We start from the raw sequence: 20,290 nt of genomic DNA, 5'->3' as shown, positions 1-20,290 counted from the left end.
GATCACGCCTCTTAGGCGTTATTTCTTTTTCAGATCTCATTTGAAGAAACACTAAGTTCCTCAGGCGTGAGTTTAATTAGCCTAGAAGATCTAAGTCTCTCCGACAGAGTTATTTGTAGGTGTTGGATAGCTCATATGTATTGCCTATAGGGGTGGCAAGGATCTTCACTAAGAAGTCCAATAAGTACTGCCTCAAAGGGAGACAAGGATCTTTGCTATGAAGTCCAACAAATATTGCCTCAAAGGGCAGCAAAGATATTTTCTATGAAGTCTAGTATTGTCTCAAAGAGAGGCAAGGATCTTCGTTTATGTACTCCGATAAATATTGCCTCAAGAGGCAGTAAGGATCTTCACTATGAAGTCCAGCATATAAAAATTTCCCTGAAAAAAAAGGTGGCAAGGATCTTCCCATGAAATCTATTATATAAAATATCAATAAATATCACTGATGGTCAACAACGCTTAAGAAATTGTTCACATGTATATAGTAATGATGTCAATTAGGAGAGTAATTTAACTGAAATAGTATTTAATACAGAGTGTGTTCGAGGTTCTAGGCAAGAGTGGTACTTCCAACTCCTGCAGCTTACGTGCCCCATGAGGGTGCTTCTGGAATATGCGATATGGCCCTTCCCATTTAAGTTATAGATTTCCCGGTTGCGCGAGTAGAACCACTTTTATTAATACCAGATCACCTTTTTGCATCTATCTTGCTTGATTTTGGAGTTATATTTTCTACATAATTTATGCTTGGCTGCAAATTCTCAAACATGGGCGACTTCTCTCAATCTGTTGATCAGGTCCTCCGCACGTTACAGTCCTACCTTGTTTACTCCTTTAATAAACTAGGATAGTTGTCACGAGGGTGAGTCGATCTCCATAGGTAGCACTTCTTCCGCTCTATATACCATGTTGAACAAAGTTTCCTTAGTGGTGGAGTGTGGGGCGGTGGGGTACGACCACAACATATCATGGAGCAGTTATGTGCATAAACCATTAGCATCGTCAAGCTTCTTCTTGAATCCTTCAGAATTATTTTATTTACTGATTTCACTTGGGTAATGGCCTGAGGAAGTACTATGGACACAAACTTTGTTTATACTCTCTCAGTTGTAGTTTTAGCAACATCCTTTGCAAAAGTCAGTAACCATAGTATTGGCAAACTAGGTTTCATTGTCAGACACAATAGCAACGGGAAGTCCATGTCTACACATAATTTTCTTCTAATAGAAACGGGAAAATCTCTCAGTTGTGATTTTAGCAACAGCCTTTGCTTCGATCCATTTGGTGAAATAATCGACTTACACTATCAAGAACTTTTATTGACCCGACGCCAAGGGGAACGGACCCAGTATGTCCACAACCCACTAGTAAAAAGGCCAGGGCTAAGTCATCAACTGGAGAAGTTCAGTCGGGGTGTGGTGAAGGTAAGCATGTCTCTGGCATTGATCGCACTTATTGACAAAGGAGATGTTATTCTTCATCAGAGTTGGTTAATAGTATCTCGCCCTTAACAAATTGTGGGAGAGGGCTTTTCCACAAATGTGACTGCCACAAGCTTTCTTGTGTACTTCTGCGAACACCAAGGAGGCTTCATGCTCGCCTAGGAACTACAGCATGGGAAAAGCCCTCCCCCATTTTGTAAAGTTTTCTAGAGAATAAGGTGTACTTGGTAGCTTATTTTCTGATTCTTCTTGCTTTCGTCTCGTCGAGTTTGACTCTAGGTTACACAATATGGGCGACATCTAGCTAGACTCGGGGATAATTTCCAAGGAATGCACCTCCTCCTCCTCAATGTTGGGGGAGGTGAGAGTCTCTTAGATGACGATTCTATTAAATCTCGTTGTCTTTGATGCGGCGGGTTTGGATATGAGGTCTACTCTGAAGTTCTACTTAGGGGGCGTGATCTATTTCAAAAGTAAAAAATGAGAGGATAAACTTTGTACCTTTTAGAGATATTTTATTAGTTGTGTCTCATTTTCCTGGTATTTCCCGGTGACTTTATTGGTAACTAGATAAGAGTCATTTTTTGCCTTCAGTCTAGAGGCTCCCATCTCTAAGGTGAGGATCTTGCCAGTTATAAGAGCCTCGTACTCCGCCTGATTGTTGTTGGTGGTGAACTAGAACTTTAGCACCTACTCGATAATTATGTTGCCAAGTTCTTCCACGACAATCTCGGGGCCGCTTCCTTTCACATTGGAGGCTCCATCTACATGAATCACTCATTCAAGGGGCGTCTCCCCGTCTATTAGTGAGCTAAATTCTTCCACAAAATATGCCAGAGTCAGAGTTTGTGATCTAATGCTTCTCCGTTGAACATATTAGATGTCGTATTCCGAGAGTTTCACTATCTGTGATACCATCCTTCCTGTTGGATCGGGATTCTTTAAGACTTTACGAACAAGATAGTTGGTTGACTTACGACATTTAGATCGGTGAAGTCTACAATGATTGAGCATCACTGAGGAGCTTCATAATTTCATTGCACTTTTGCAATAGGGAGCTCCATGAAAAATAAATTTACACTTGGATACTTTTTATTCAAAATGAAAAAGAAACATTGTCAAGAGAAACTAGTGGAATTGTCTTTAGAAGCCTCTTCCCCCGAATAGACATTTTAACTCATTTTGCATTCAACCAAAATTTCCTCATCTTCTATGTCAACCATGGTGTCATTGACATGATCTTCAACATTATGCTCCACAATGCTAGGAGCAGTCTTCTTTCACAACTTTGTTTTTGCTAAATTTCTTCTCCACAGTCTTTTTCTTCTTCATATCTTACTCTTCTTTTTCTTCTCAACCACAACCTTCCTTTATTAACAGTAGTCTTCTTTTTTCGCAACCCTCTTTTTTCTTACTATCAATCACTACATTTTTCTTGTCAGCAGAAGTCTTCTTTCTATTTCCTTCTCTGAGTCAACTAAAGAGATCATAGGAACTTCTTATGCTATCTTCTCATCAATTTCTTGGATGACATTTTCACTAACATATTGACTTACTTCAATATTTTAATCTTCCTTGATATTAATATTGCCATCTTCATTGATATCTTCGATGACACATCTACTAACATATTTACCAACATATTGGATGACTTCTTCATTGTTATTGACATCATTACTAACATCTTTTTGACTAAATTCAACATTTACATCTTCACTTCATCAATGTAGTTTTCTAATTTTGTATGAACAATTCAAAAAATAAATAAAAATATAAATGTGGAGTTTAATTTTGTATGTTAATATCATAGTTACTTTATTTTTAAAAATCCAAAAAAAAATAAGAATAGCTTATATTTATTTTTTATTTGATTATCATATTTAACAAAAAAAATCTAAAAAGAGCAATAATTTGATTTCTATTTATATTAGTCCATTTAGTTTGAACCCAATTTTACATGAAGGTTCATATTATTACATCCAATTCAAAATAAACCAAAAAAAAAAAATTCAACAAAATAATTAAATTAAGGGTTAATAGTAATTTATCCTCTGTAATATGAGCGTGTTTCGGTTTACCCCGCCATTATCAAAGGCAGGTTTTGACAACGATTTTTTTGTAAAAACGGTTGCCAAAAGGTAGGGAGGAGGAAAAGTAAAATTCACTAACATTACAATTTACAGGGGTGAATTACTATTAACCCTTAAATTAAAAAAACAAATAAAAATGAAAATAATTCTCTCTATATACATAATCTAGCGCTCCATCGCTCTCTTCCAAATTTCAACAACCTAAACTCATTCTTGATTTTCATAAACCACTTTTCTTTTCTTCAACAACTGCACCTTCCACATTTTGACCTCTACAGTGTCCTTGAATCAAGGACTGCACAATCACTTAAATCATGTTGATATAGAGCAAAATCCCACCCTTTCACCCATACTTCCTGCAAAACAAAAAAAAAAAAAAAACTTCTATAAATTCAACCAAAGAGAAAAAAAGAAAAGGAGCTTTAAGAGTCTAGAAAATCAAGGTGAGCAAAACTTTGAAAATCCAGTTTTACTATTTTCATCGTAGCGCATTATATTCACCCAAAATCGTTACAATACAAATAATCTTTGAAACCAGCAAGAGAACAAATGCAACAAGTTCATAGAGAAGAGAAGAGAGATTTCAAATTTGAGAGAATAGAGGCTGAGCACCTTGTTTCTGACATCAAAGTTAGAGAGTTTCAAGAACTTTTGTCAGCAGCTTTCCCCAATGAAGTGAACCTGAGAATAAGAAATGAATGATCAACCAATTAAATTGATCCAGGTTAACTATGACATAAACTTCGAAGACAACTCCAAGAATATTGAAATCAAACAAATTATGACGAGTAGAAATTGCTCAACAAATTATGGTTTACCTAATGATGGACTTTCGCTGTGGCACCGGTGCATGATTCCAAGTTAACAATAGTGCTGTTAGCTCGGTAGGCTTTATAAAATTTGTAAGCAAAAAAGAGGAGAGAAAGAAAAATAACAAGTCAGAAATTTTTCTTAATGTTATTCCATGGTTGAAATAAAAACAAAAAACCTGCGTGACAGAACATACAATTTAAAGATATATGGATTTTACATAAAAATAAAAACAGAAACTGAATCCAATTTATCGATTCAGCTCATATCATGAAGTGACGGAAAGAAAAGCAAACTCAATATCCTTTATATAAAACCTGTCAGCTTCATGCGATAAATGATACAATCTATTTCCACGTCAATAATCTCACCATATACTTTACTAACGCAACTTCTGGAACATACATCATGTGAGAAAATTATATAAAACAAGTTCTATTTAAATCTAAAATATACTAGGAACAGCCATATGAAAATATTCCAAATGTAAGATATATTAAGATGCTAACCTCAAGCTCCTCCAAGCTCTCATTGGAGTATATATGAGTTGAACTACAATTTTCCTTTTGAGAAAAAAGGGGTTCTGCTGCCACTATAGACTCTGAGTACGAAGAGTTGAAATTGATGTTTTCCATGTTCCCGCCAAAATCTTTGTCATTACTTTTATACTCAAGATCATTTTCAAGCTCATTAGGTTCTTTTGAAAAGGCTTGATGTGCATCATATGGACCACACATAATATTTTCGATACTGAGCTTCTCTGCTTCTTTAGAATTAGATGTATCAGTAGCAGTAAGTAGAGGGTTAATTTCTGAGATGCTTTTCACATTACCGGTGTCTCTGTTCCCAGATGGCAAAAATGAAAAGGACTTGGAATTTCTCAACTCATCCATACTATCTTCTGCCTGCTTTCTCTTCCTAACATTGTTATTTCCTAACACGGCCACTTTACCTTCTTGAGATTTTTCTGCTTGACCATGGCCGGAGATCCTAAGCTCTGAACTTTGCTTCCTCACCCTGGTTACTTTGGATGGGCAGTTATGCCGAACACCATCAGGAAATACAAAGGCAGGTAGATTGCGGTGCTTCACATGGGTGACAAATATAGCCATTCCATGTTTCCGTTGAATGTACATATTGACAGAATGCTTAAATTCTGCAATGGTTAGTCTTATATCAAATTGTTCGCCTTCTTTGGTAGGAACTCCTTGCTTATGTTGCAGACCCATGAAGTAAGAACAGTGTAGAGGTTGAGATTTGTTTGAAAAATCCCCAGGATGTGGATGACACTGAAGCATGCCATGAGTGTCCCTCTCAATCTAAATGCAGATGGGGAAAGAACAAATTTGCACCCCACAATTCTTTCAGAAAATAAACAAATAGAAAACAAATGAAACTATAAACAATAAAACTTAAAGTAAATACCTTCAATGTCAACTGGCGCAAGCGGGAGTTAACCCAGCCTTTCCAGTTTCTAAGATCATCAGGATTCTCCGCTGAAATGTCTATCTGCAAATAATTTTTATAAGCTTCAAAAAATGGATAGCACTCAAAAAGAGTATCCCAATCAGCTTTCTTAGCCTCCATATCCTATAAAACATCAAAAACAATATATATTAAGCATCACAAAGAAATTTTTGAAAGGAAAATAATAATAATTTATAATAAAAATGAGAAAAAGAGGGAGGAACCCAACAGGGTACAAATACTCAAAAATGGCACAAGAAGTACCAAAAGCTACACCCGAGAATCCAAGGAAAACAAACAAACAAACTAGAGAAGACAAATAAATACCAGCACAATAAACAAAAAATACCACCACGAGCCAAACTCCAAAGAAACCCACCATTTAGCATAGCAAATATTCATTGAATGCTGCTGTTTATTGTCAAACAAAAACAAAAATGCAAAGTATCGGCCAACCTTTGAGGAAAACACGGCTTAAAATGCTAGACTTATCACACAGATACATAACTGGATCAACAAGGATCATAACTGGAGGTGGCTTGAAAGTAAACTCTGCTGAAAGTAACAACTGTACAAATTGGCTTACTAAATGGAGCTTTGACCATGGCTATAGACTGGAAATTTGGGACTCACCTTCAAAGGATTTGCCACTACTAATTACTATTACTAACTTACTATCACTATTGTGAAAGATGATTTGTATCTTGCTTGTGCATATAGGTTTAGTTTTCTTTCTTTTTGGGCAGTAGGCCTCCATTGCACCCCAAAAAGAGTAATTAAAAAAACACTAACACGGACTATCTCCTTGAATTATCAAAATACAAACATTTTAAACCATACATCAAAACATCACTTTTTTGTCAAAATAAAAAATGCTACCTCACAAATTTCACCTCCTCTTTGAAACTCCTCTGTCATAATACGCAATGTACTTGACGATACATTGTAGCTAGAATTCATGCAAGGATAAGCGGGAGTAATTATCGGCATTAGATGGTTCTTATCCTTCGGATGTATTCTAGGATCCCAAATTTTAAGTCCAAGTGATCCTTCTCTAATTTCACAAAGCATTACTGGGTTTGGCCAACGCCATTGTGTATATACCCTAAAGAATCGAGACACCAACATATTAGGCAGCGCATTCGGATATAGCTGGCATATTCGAGCAACAAGCAATGCCCAGTTTATACCACCAACTGGCACCAAGAAAACCTGCAACCTGCCCATGACATAGCATGAAGAAAAGTTAGGTAAATCAGAACATAATAACAAATAACGTTGAAGAAGCTCAAGTTAAAACAGCAAAAAAACACCACATAAATCATCTAGAGCACGAGCTTTCCCATACATTAGAATAAATGCCACGGCGTTTAGCCCATAACTTCATGCATCTCAATGTCGTACGGAAGTTCTGCGGTTCAGAAATGGAAATATAACCAATCATAGGAAAGCCAGAAGTCACATCAAAGCTGAACATAAAAATTCTATCTTTGTCTACGAAATTTATATCCAATACCTGAATATTTGGAACCAAATTCAAGATTTGACTAGTCACTCTACAACCATTAAGACTGCGAACAGATTGTTCGTCAGCATTTTGTAATATTGATTCCTGTGATAAATCCAAGTCCTATCCAAGAAAAAAAAACAATATTATTTCGTGGTGAATAAAAATGTAAAATACAACTACACTTTAAACTAGTTTCAAGTAAAATGTATTCCATAAATCTCTTACTTCAGAAATAACCCATAAAGATAAATTTGCATAAAGGAGATCCATAGAGACACCGTTGAACTTGAAACCCATCACTGGAACATGAGCACCAGGCACTGGGTGCAACTCTGTCACTTCTGGCATCTTAGATAGCATTTTATGTAGCTCACCAAAGAAATCATCCTAAAGTCAATTCAAATAATAATTTTAGAAGTTATAACAAGAAAAACCTATATCTACATTAAAAAATGGCAAGAATCATCACATCTCTGGTTGCATATCTAGGTCCCACACAAAGAACATCAATATCTGCTCCAGGGCCATGCACCTACAAAATTTGAATTAAAAATGGTAATATGATAAAACCATCAATATAAATTATTGAATAGATACATTGAAGCTATGACTAAATTGAGTATTTTTGGTCCATAATTTGAACATCGCATTTGACATGAAAACATATAAATTGAAAATAATTAATCTATTGGAGCGGCAAGCCATATGACAATGCCTTCCTAATCATCTACTTCGAGAATCCTCTGTTCATAAAATAACCCAAGCTCAACGGGTAATGCAAAGATAAAAAGTGCAAGTATGTGTGAGGGAGGACGCATACAAGAAAATTTTGGAAGGAAAAACAGCACTATACCCCCAGACGATAGGAGCCAAAAGTAAAAATCTTGGCATTTGCTTCTTGCACCACTTGTTCATTAAATCCCTTTGCACGGGTAATGGTTTTGACCCAAATCTTCACAATCTAGTTCAATTCACAACATCGCATCAAAAATATATTAATTCATAAGGAGCCCACCACTTTTCCAAGATAGGATAACATGAAATGCAACAACAAAATAAAATTCATATAACTGAATACACAACCCTAAACTCAACAATATTTCCAGAGAAGCCGTGTGCTTCTTTACCTTAGTTTGTTGGGATCAAAGTCACACAAAATGGACAAAATAATTCGCATTCACTCCAGAGGGTAAGAAATCCAACAATTATATAAGCGAGTATAGCAAATCACAAATAAGTTCGAATATCATCCGACGAAAAAAATAAATTCAACCTGGTCTAGCCTGCCTAGCACTTGCTCCCTGCAAATTGCTTCCTCCTGATTCTCATACAAGCCCGCGTCTTGCAAGTACTGAAATCCAAAATCAAAGCTCAGGTCAATAGAACTAGTAAAAGCTCAAAGATAATAACTAATCAGTTCAGTATAATCGCAGAAACAAAACCTTGTCGAGTTCCCTGGATTTGGCGATATCATATTCGGTCGGTCCACTAAATGAGATAGGTTCTGTAATCCCTAACCACTGCTGCTGGCCGTTACTATGGTTGCTCAACCCAGGGCTCCCCATCAACAAATTGTTACACTTTTTTTTTAACGAATTTCATTACAATAACTATATATATTTTCTTTCAATTGTATGTATATAAAGTCTATATAATTATTTTCTTTCCAATAAAAATGTACAAAATACTACGAACAAGAAAATGTAAAAAATATATATAACAGAGTGATGATTGTGAAGTAATGGATAAGAGGAATTGAAAGGTATAAATTATTAATATGGAGAAATAATTACAAAAGAAGGCACAGTTTCTTTTAAGATAATAAAAAACAGAAAGAAAAAAAAGTGATTACAAATAACTGAAACCCTAACAAATGATTGTGTTGTACTTGGATGATGAGAATAGAATGAAAAGAAGAAAACCTGTAGAAACAAAAAAACAGAGTAAATTAGAATGTAATAAAGTGGAAGAAGGGGAGGAGTGACGTCAAATGAAATCGAAATGTGTGGTCGCAAACCGGAGAGAGTGGGAAACTGAAGGTTTCCCGGTAAACCAATGCAGAAATATTTTTCAAACTACAGTTTATTGTTAACTTGTTGTTGACACAAGACCGATTTTGATCCTCACCAAAACTAGCTGTATAACCTAATAGTTAAATTTTAATGAAAATATAGAATTAAATGAAGAGATGATTCTTAACTTCTACTCCTACGGAATAAATTAACATTATTCTTAAATCATTTTTAAAAGCCCTAAGGGTAATGGTTAAAAATTTAAAATAATAATTTTATTTCGGTAATCTGCATATTTAATGTCTTGAAAATTGAAATTTTAAAATTTCTATAAAATAATTTCTTTTTTAGGAATGCTTAACCATTGCGGCCACTGGTTAGCAAGACCCTTTTTAAAAAGATAAATTACGTGTATTTTAATTTTTTTTTAAATGATTTTTATAAATATTGCATATTTTTATTTTAAAAAGTTTATAATTTTATTTAAAAATTTAAAATTAGTTTAAATAACAATTTTAAAAATACTATTTTATGTATTTTATCATTTTTCATAAATTTTTAAAAGATCACTTAAATTTAAAATTATTTTTCAATACAACTTTTTTTAAAATTTGTAATTTAACTATATTTTAATATTTAATAATATATATTTATAATAATATATATTTATGTTCCATAATTTAAAATTAATTTTTTAATTTATAAAGATATAAACTTTGAATTTTTTAACATTTTTATAAATATTATTTTTGAAAATATAAAAAAAAAACTATTTTTTAAAAAGAAAAAAAAAAGAGTTTAGAACTTTTGACTTTCACAAAATAGAAAAAGAAAGAATTTGTTGTCTCCTACCTCTCATCAATCATATTGTTATTGTTATGTATTTATCAAAAGTGCATGGGTGCATGTTACTCCGATAAGGGCAGGGAGACTCAAATGTCTTAGTAAATATATAATACATGTTAGTGGTGACTGGTGAGGACTTGTTCACAGCAGCGAGAAGCCTTGTACGGGGGTATTTGAAGTTGTTTAAGAGACCACCATGTGAGGTGAGACACCCTGTTGATTGCATGCGAGTGGTATGATTATGGTTTTAGGATTGTGCGTGATCTTTTTAGGTTGTGGAAGATACATAAGACTTAAAATCTGTCATTTTTCCCTTTAAGAGTGGTGTATTTATAGAGGGCCTCCATGACCTAGGCTTTTCTCGAAAAGGGCCACCGTCTGCTTAGTCAAATAATGGACAGTTGAATTCTTATTCTAAGGGAGTCATGAGTCAGTTAATGACCTTTACTTTCTCTCTACCTCAAAAAACGTCTTATCCACATTTTTCTACGTATGGACGAGAGAGGACTACAATGCGAGACAACACCTCCCTCTGAACGACCATTTATCGTCGCCTCTTCTAGGACGGTCTCATAACATCGCCCTAGGCAAGGCCTTTTACAAATATAACACTAACGATACAATATTCACATGAAGGCAAAATGAAGATAGAAATATACTAACCTTAAACTAGGGGTGGCAAAACGGGTTGTGGCCCGCGCACTCGTCATAAAAATGGCGGGTTGGTTGAGATTTTGGGCCCGCCGTCCACCAAAGTCTGCCCCGCCAAAACCCGCCGCCTGTCAATGCTCGCCCCGCCAAAACCCGGCGCCCGTCAAAGTTCACCTCACCTATTCATTTAGTCTATTTCGCCTTAAGTTTGCATTTTTTTTAGTTAACTCTAATTCTTTATGGTTTAATTTATACATTTATTTGTAAATATATACAATAATTTTTTAAGTAAAATTTATTAAAGAGATGTTTTATAAAATAAATATTTTAAAAAATGTGTGTAAAATTTAATTGAAAGGTAAAAAAGTCTATTAATCTATTAAAAAATATAAAAAAAATAAAAAATAAATAGGCGGGCAAGTCCGCCGTCCGCCAACCTGCCACCTTCGCGGGACGGACATGATTTTGGCGAGCATAAGACAGGGCGGACATAATTTTTAAGCTCATTTTAACTTGGCGAGCTTGTCCGCCCCGCTTTCTTTTTGGCGGACATAATTTGTAAGCCCTTTTTGACCTGGCGAACTTGTCCGTCCCGCTTTCTTTTTGACGGACATAAGACGAGACGGATCGAATGTGGGCGGCTCAGTTTGCCACCCCTACCTTAAACAATGTAGCAACTATTAAAGCGCTCGGTTTGCCACCCCTACCTTAAAGAATTAGCAACTATTAAAGCATGAGAATAGATAATAATAAAAAAAAATGCAAGAATTAAATATGGATAAAAAATGCAATCAAAACTTACACTTCTACAAAGTTACAAAATCAGAGTAACGTTTATTTTTCAATTTAGCTCACACAAACCTTAAATGCTAAGTAATGAAAATGAACATGGGCATTACAGTAAGTAATGAAAGACAGAATGACTCTCATTTTCTTACTTTATAGGATCCAAATCCTTAATAGGGTGTTAATACTCTTAATCTTTTTTCTTAGCTTTTGTCTTTATTTCTTTCATTTATCAAAAAAGAAGAAAGACAACATGCATTGACTTTATAAAAATAAAAAAATTTATTTTTTGATTATGTATGAAAATTGGCAAAAGTGTGTGGAACAAGCTGGCCATCTTACAATAGGTGACTTCACCCATATGGAACTTAGAATATATATAAATCTGACATCATAAACTAATCAAAGAATAATTCAACTTTTTCGTCTATAATAATTACCTAATGAAATAAAATTACAACATTTTTATAATGAATACAATAATACATTAGGACACCTTAACCTTATTATCACATGATGGGACAAAATTAAAAAATTAAATAAAGTAGAAAAAAAAAAGGTAATGTTCATCACAAGTTTCCACCGAATCCAAACATGTCTTTATGTTTCTATAACTACAAAACGCGTTTTTCCATCTCTTAGCTGTATCCTCTTAACCAAAATTAATCACTTTTTTATTGCTCAATCATTCATAGGTGCAAGAATTCTTCTTGAGGGGAACAGACACATTGATTTTCTTGGGATCAAATGTGACAGAACATTGAACCTTTTTGTAGTATTTTGGTTTCACCAATTTTCCAAGCACATAAGCTCTTGATCTAATCTCAAAGCTCAATTTCAATGGCACTGGTGTACTTGGCATACCTGTTGTGCTACTTAGACTAGCACCACTTCCATACAATGGGATCTTGCTTCCCATCACTGATACACTCACTAGTCTTTGACTTTTCCTTGATTGATAAAATTTCTTCATCTGCATAACAATTTCAAATCCAATGAAAAAGATTCATAACACAATTCTCAATAACTAATGTCAAGAAATTATGAAATTGAGGTGACCGCACGAATATCGGACACGACATTGACATATGTCAAACATCATAACCGTGCCCATTAATATCGTATCTAGTGTCTGTGACTCTGACACATGTCATAGACCTTCATGTCCCGCAAAATATTGAATCTAGATTGCCTATTTCATTAATACCGTGTTTAGTGACCGTGACTCCAACATGTGTCATACGCCCTCATGTCCCTCAAAATATGGAATCTAGATTGCCTATTTCATGAATGTTGTGTTTGGTGTCTGTGGTGTCTTTAATTCTACGTATCAAACACCATCATGCCCTTAAAGTCTTGAGTCACGGTTAAGCACATTAGTAGCGGTTGGACTAAGATCAATGCATCAAAATTTAGATAATTCGATCTTAATCCAGCAGCTACTGATTTGCCGTCTGCATTCAATTGTTGACTTATAGTCAAAACATCAGATAGACACTCATATATCCCTCAAAGTATTGAATCTAGATTGCCTAATGTTAGCAATTTCGATAATACTGTGACTGGTGTCTACGATTCTGACGTGTGTCAAACATCGGACACACTCTAGTATCCCTTAAAGTATTGGACTTGGATTACCTATGGTTAACAATTACACCAATTCAAGCCTTCCTCACATCTATAACTCTTGGATCGAGATCACCACATCAAAATCTAGAGAGTACAATCTCGATCCAATGGTCACAGATGTGTTGACTAATAGTCAAACAGAATTCTAAAACATTGCTGCTAAATACTTACATTGCCGGTGCCAATTACGATATCTGAATAGGATAGATCTAAAGGCGTAGATGAAACATGAACACCAAAGAATGTGCCTTTGTTCCGATAAGTGAATCTCACAGTTGAATTCACAGTAATCATATCAGTAGCCACACCCGTTGCATCAGAACCAGCTTGAACTCTAATATGATCGAATTTTATACTCTGCAAAACACAAAATCAAAAATTGATCAAGACCCATTTAACATAACAGCTACAAGATCTTATAAAAACAACAAAAATCGAAACTTGACCTTAATTACGACATGGGGTTTCATGGGTCTACTAGCACCCCAAAGGATAAGAGAGAAAAGAGTGAACAAGAGAAAGAAGCCAAGAATAAAGGCAAGGAAATAGTAACGACGGGAGAGAGAACGGTTATGATCTTGATTCTGAAGAAGACCTTCTTCTTCAATGACATCGATGTCTTTCCAAGGTTTGGTGTTGCGGTGGTTGTTGTTGATTTTGCGGGAACCGGAGAAGCGGCTAGAGGAGGAGTGGGAGTGAGGTGGAGAACCCATTGGACTGATGACAGGTGTGGAGTGGAAGGAGGTAGTTGTCTTTTCACCATCGTGAGATGGACTTTGGACATAGTAGGCTTGTCGACGAGGGGATCTTGTGGTGGAAGATGCGTCTAGGCTGGTAACCTCGGAGTCTGTCTTAGCATGCATCTTGTTGTTGATGATGTTGTTTGATGAATGAATATGAAGAATTGATGTGAGGAATGAATGAATGAATGAATGAAGATAGTGTTGTTGATGATGTTGATGATGGAAGTGTGTGAAGTCTTAAATCTGATAGATCTGTGTCTTTTCTGTGTCTCTCTCAAAGATATGTATATGAAATGAAATGAAGGTACTACAAGGATTAGGATTAGTACAAGACTATTGTATTAGTGGGTGATTATTATTTATGCTCTCTTTTTTAATTTGGTTTGGTGGGTTGGATTTCAAGATTAGAAAAAAAATAAAGCATACTTTTTTTTTTTTGACTCAAAATGTAAAGCATATTAATGTACTTGATAGTGTTTTGTTTGGAAAAATATTTTTTACAGTAATTTTTAATGATATATAGAAATTAATATTTTGGTGTGATTAGACTGAATATATATAAATTACTTTTTTTTATTATAATATTTGTCTCATTTAATAGTTTTATATAAATTATAAAATATGATAAATAATGATAATAAGAATTTTATTTAATTTTTACTTTTTATTAATATTTTTGTTATTGTAAATATAAAATAATTAATAATAATTTAACCGTGAAACACATAATATTAATTAAAAAATATTAAAAAATGAACTTTTTAATAATACGTATGTTTATAAATATAAAACTTTTTTAAATAAAGCTTGTAAATTAAAACATTTAATCTAATATTAAATTAAGATATCTAATATTATTTTATAAATTTTTAAAGAGGGAAAGAGAAAAAATTCATATTATAGTGAATATGTATTTAGTAAAGATTGTATAAAAATATTTAAAGTAATAAGATATTTGACAATTTAAAAAAAAAAAAACAAAAATAAAAAAACAAAAGTCACACATAACGAAAGAAAAAAAAAATCACAAGACCAAGTACATTAAAAGAAATGCATGTTTTTTAACTTTTCAAATGAATAATATTTAATATAAATTTTTTAAAATTTATATAAAAAACTGTTTAACATTTTTATAATGAAATACTACATGTAAGATTTTTTTCAAATGTTTAAGAGTGAATTCGAACTCAATCTTTAATTAAGGCGGTAGAGATCTTTCGATTTTATTATGTGAATTTAGTATAAAAACTAATTTAAAATAAATATCATTTTAATTATAATATTAATTGTTTTTAAAAAATAGCATGTTTTATAATCAATACACTACACTAGCTTTTAAAACAGTACTACACCCAAACGCTTAAATAGTTAATAACTATAATTTAATAAAACCATTATTCTGTATTAAATTTCTAATAATAAAAAAATGAAACGGTATTATTATAAGTGAGTAATTAAGTGTTTTACTAAGACATTAATAAGATAAAGAAAAGATTAAGAAAAAAAGGACACGACAAAGGGCGTGGGAAGAGTGAAGAGTGAAAACGATGGTTTGCGGCGGTGGTTTGATTGAGTGATGAGTGAAAGATGTAAATATTTAATCAATCAAACAAACAAACAGCTGCGTTGCATTACAGACACAGTTGTCACCCAATATTACATTTACACGAATGTTCTACGAATCTGCTCTTCCTCAATATTAAGCACATGCAAAACTTGGACTCACACAACTCATCACATAAAACAATTTAGACCCTTTTTATTTATGTCTCAAAATGTTATTTAAATTATTATAATTTGGGAGAATTTCTCTCTCAACTCCATGACCCGCATCTTATCTATTTTGTTCTTGTGTTTCCGTAGATGCATCTTCGAAAGCACTTTTCGTTTTAACATTGTTTTGTTCCGTAGATGCATTTATGAAAGTATTTCGTATGTAGATCTACGAAAAGGTTTGGTGTTATAGCTCACGTCAGACCTTTCCTCTCCCTCATTCTCTTTATTTCAAACTCAAACACAAACACAAACTCTCCTCATACTCTCTCAACTTCAAATATCTTTCAAGTTCAACTTCAAACAAGGTTTAGCAACATCAACATCAACTTTAATTTGTAAGTTTTTCAAATTTTTAGTTAATTTAGAGTAGTTTTGAAATTGAATTGGAATGTCATATTTAGGAGTAGAAATGAATTGATAGGTTTAGCAATAGTGTTTAGAGACAATGTAGGGTTTGTTTGACGTTTTAAACGGATGATCAAGCCACCAATAATAAGTTTTGTAGTGGCTGGACTGACTCAGACGCCATTGTTGCGTTTCTGAGTTTCAGTTGCTTCTGTAGATCCTTCTATGGAAGAGACGAACGTTGGGGCTTTCCGTAGATGCATCTACGAAAGCACACAATATTTTTGAAACAAAGATACTTTCGTAGATGTATCTACGGAAAAATCCAGTGTTTTGTAAATAACATACTTCCGTAGATACATCTACGGAAGAGTAATTTTTTGTTTTTATTTTGATGTTTATTTATAAATACGCGGTATCTAAATCGAGCTTTTTTGTATCATAATGTAGACATCATGATCCACGAGAACGGTCGCGTGTAGTATCTCAAGTCACTAATGGAGCAGCTGTTCCACCTGATTCACCTACAACATCTGATACACCCGCCTCAGCCATACCTTCTCCATCACCCGCTTCAGTCGGGCCTGCTCCTTCACCAGTCGGTCCTTCACCATCTCCTTCCCCCTCTACTACTGCACCACGGAGACCTCGAGACGATCATAAGGGTTCCTCACAGATGCCACCACCCCGCAGATGTCGTCGTGGCACTACTTCTACTTCTACTCTTGATGCATGATATGATGTGCCACCTACATAGGGCCACAAAGATTAGCCGGAGCCTATTTGGTACCCTGGGAGTCCTGTAGACGCATCCCTTTTGACAGGATATGACGAGCATGCAGCTAGACGTATATGGGATGGAGAGGTACATTTTATTTGTTAATTACTTTTTATTTGCGTCATTTTTGACCTTGCTTATTACTAATCGTTTTAAGTTTTTAAAAATTTCATAGTAGGGATCCCTAGAGGTTCTACAACCATGGGCAGAAGATTAAAGATCTTGCACAGCCTGGCGAGCCATGATTTCAGGAGGTACTAGCAGCTTCAGGCATGAGGGACCTCTGCATGCTCGGCTATGATACCATACATAATGGTATGCTTGCGGCCTTTGCGCAGAGATGGCAACCTGAGACATATTCATTTCATCTACCCCACAGTGAGATTACCATAACCCTAGATGATGTGGCATGCCTACTTCATCTTCCTATCAGGGGTACCCTTCTTTGTCACAGTAGGCTGACGAAGGCGGAAGCTCAGGAGATGTTGATTGTTGAGCAAGGGGATAATCCCGATGACGCCCTTGAGGAGGTCGAGAGGAAACGAGGGGCCCACGTCAGGTTTAGATTCCCGCAGAGACAGTATGATGTGGAGCTCACTACGGCATTGTAGGTTGAGGGAGATGAGTTGGAGTAGGCTACACACAGAAAACGGGCACTGAGATGCAACTTCCTATATTTGATAGGCACTCAGCTCTTTGTGGACACGAGCTCAACGTACATAGACGTCGTTTACCTCACGTACTTATCAGATATAACATGTATCCATGATTACAACTAGGGAGTGGCTGTACTGGCGTACAGTTATCATAGACTTGGAGAGGGATGCATGTGAAAGGGAAGGACAGTTGCAGACAGCTGTACTCTTTTGCTGGTAATAATCTTACACTTTTCTACTTTTTTTATAGTTTTTTATTGTACTTGAAAATAACCGTGTTTTTTTCCAGGGTTGGATACTACAACACTTCCCAGACATTATTGGCTGGGGAGAGGTAGAGGAGTGCATAAAGGTCATGCCACGTGCCAATGCTTTCACCCCCCTTAGAGGGAACCAGGTGCCAAATCCTTACAGGCGCTCTCTTAACCGCATGGCCGCTGAGGACATCAGGTACTGCTGCTATGATAAGCATCGGGTGGTGGCTCCGTTTGACGAGATATGTCTGTATTTTGGACTGCTGACCGCCAGCTCGACCATTGTTGTACGCTACCTTCTGGAGCACGTCATGCGTCAGTTTGGATATGAGCAGACGATACCTCGCGATCCTCATGTTTCAGCTCCCATCGCATGACTCGAAGGCAGTTAGATGAGGTCTTTGTAGACTGGGAGCATCACATAGTCCCTGAGGAGGCACGAGCGACGCTAGCAGAGCACGACTAGAGTTGTGCCGAGGGGTACATCACATAATACTATAGAGTCTCACATCCATACATGTTTCCAGCTACAGAGGGATGTCCTCCCAGACCAGCCCACGAGGAGATTCTCCGTGCGCATCAGGCTCAGTTTGACCACACTACGGATCTTCTTCCTCTCTGTCATCAGATAGCTGACAGGGGCATCGGAGCCATTGCAGAGGGTTTATTCCCGGAGGGTACTGCTTCTAGGAGTGTGCTGGATGATATGATCAAGATGACAGAGAGTGCATTTTTGTACCGTCGACATCGTGTCAGGACCCGTGGGACACTTAATGCTAGGGGTAGAGCCAGCAGATCCCTTCGTAGATTCAGAGGGGATGCGCATGATGGTACGCTGGAGGACGCCCGACATACTCAGTAGTTACATTTGATAATGTATTTATATTTTATTGTTGTTTGTATTTGATGATGTACTCGACACTTTGACCGACATTATTTATATATTGTATTTTTATTGGTCTACCTACTGTTGTCTTTAAATTGCATTACTGAATCTGAAAATGTATGTCTTTAAAGATGGAGTTTCATTATAAAAATGACATGAATTAAAAAAAAAAAACAGATTGTTCCGTAGATGCACCTACGGAACACTCTATCTCACCACCTACCATAGATGCATCTACATAAGTATTATTAAAATGAAAATAAGGTGAAGTTAATTGTGTTTTCTTTTATTTTATACGTTTCCGTAGATGTATCTACGGAAGGAATCAATTTTTTAAAAAAATGGAATGCTTCCGAATGTGCATCAACGGAAGCAGGGGACAAAAATAGAAATTTGCGTGGTATGTAAGAGACCTATAGGATGGGTCGAGAAACTTTCATTTTATATCGCATAAACATATATTTACAATATAATTTTTCTTACAAATTTTCATTATTTTTATTTTGCGTCACTCATTTGTTTTTATTTTTATATTAAAAGTATATAAGTTATCCTTTCGGCTGGACTATCCAATTAATATCAAAATTTTGTTTCTGAAATTTTCAATACAACCGTCTTTCTTTAATTTATTTTTACACGATCAAAACTTATTAACTATATTTTCTAGACGAAACTTCATCTCTTTCGAAATATCGTTTTTCATTTTTGAGTTTGGTAGATAAGAATTCACCTACTGAAATTATATTTTTACAATAAACGAAACTTCAAAACATCATTTTTTTTTTCACCATTGTCTTTGCCAACCGAATACCATTGTCTTCATCTTCTTCATCCACCATTGTCTTATCATATTTTCGATATGTAAATGCTTTCTCCGTACATTTAACTTTGAAATGGTAGTTTTGATCAATAGAAACAAAGTTTCATGCACACGAATTTATTATAAATTTAAACAATGCTAAGGTTAAAAAATCAAAGTTGGGAAGAAAAAAACGAAGTTGTCACCCTTATAGTGCTAATGTATTTATTCAAGGTAGGCTCTGGATCAGGACAAACAGACTCACAGTTTAGAGTTTTAAAAAATGGGGTTTTAATTTTTGGTAATGGGTTTTGTGAATTAAATTGTGATATATTAAATCTAATACATTACATTATTACTTCGAAGTAGACAACTGATTGAGGGGTGGAACTGTTAGAAATATCAGAAAGATCAAAATGATCCAGGATGAATCGTGAATGAAGTCACTTTACTTAAAAGTATTTCAAGCACCCTCTTAATTGTCTTAGAGTTTGGAAAGCAATAATACCCAGGATAATGTCAGTCTTACTCGATCTGCACAAGACCGGTGAAGAACTCGAATGCAAGGAAGAGTGTCTGGAAGAGGATTTGTGATTTTTTGTGTTTCATTTTGAATTCATAAATGTGTATTTGTAGGTCATGCATGTGTTTTTTCATAAGTTTGCAACTCTTGATGAAACAACACATTTTCACCATATATTGCAATGGTTCATCTATAATTACACAAGGCACCCCTTCATGAAGTGTTGTAAATTTGAATTAAAAAAACAAATTTTATGCAACAACCAAAAATCTATTCCCATTTAT

The 20,290-nt window shown here is 35.0% G+C and overlaps 1 protein-coding gene and 1 pseudogene across 1 annotated transcript; both read right to left on the bottom strand.

Moving 5' to 3' along the window:
• Positions 1–3,248: 3,248 nt before the first annotated feature.
• Positions 3,249–9,464, bottom strand: LOC131603996 (nuclear poly(A) polymerase 1-like; annotated as a pseudogene).
• A 2,563-nt stretch (positions 9,465–12,027) lies between these two features.
• LOC131603994 (uncharacterized) lies at positions 12,028–14,320 on the bottom strand. The gene is made up of 3 exons (XM_058876477.1): positions 13,693–14,320; positions 13,418–13,603; positions 12,028–12,590 (listed from the first exon to the last, which is right to left on the bottom strand). The coding sequence occupies exons 1-3, from the start codon at positions 14,107–14,109 to the stop codon at positions 12,303–12,305; spliced, it is 891 nt and encodes a 296-aa protein (XP_058732460.1). The 5' UTR covers positions 14,110–14,320; the 3' UTR covers positions 12,028–12,302.
• Positions 14,321–20,290: the final 5,970 nt, after the last annotated feature.

Source organism: Vicia villosa, linkage group LG5 (assembly GCF_029867415.1).
Source record: "Vicia villosa cultivar HV-30 ecotype Madison, WI linkage group LG5, Vvil1.0, whole genome shotgun sequence".
In the NCBI taxonomy this organism is placed as follows: Eukaryota; Viridiplantae; Streptophyta; class Magnoliopsida; order Fabales; family Fabaceae; genus Vicia; species Vicia villosa.
The sequence above is the reverse complement of the archived record's forward strand: the minus strand, read 5'-3'. Positions and strand labels throughout refer to the sequence as shown.

What these genes read in the sequence shown, in the direction of transcription:
- LOC131603994 (XM_058876477.1), bottom strand. Translation starts at nt 14,109, where the DNA reads ATGCATGCTAAGACAGACTCCGAGGTTACCAGCCTAGACGCATCTTCC. An exon ending in AACCCCATGTCGTAATTAAG is followed by an intron (nt 13,604 to 13,692) that starts GTCAAGTTTCGA and finishes TGTGTTTTGCAG; the next exon opens with AGTATAAAATTCGATCATAT. An exon ending in TCGTAATTGGCACCGGCAAT is followed by an intron (nt 12,591 to 13,417) that starts GTAAGTATTTAG and finishes ATTGTTATGCAG; the next exon opens with ATGAAGAAATTTTATCAATC.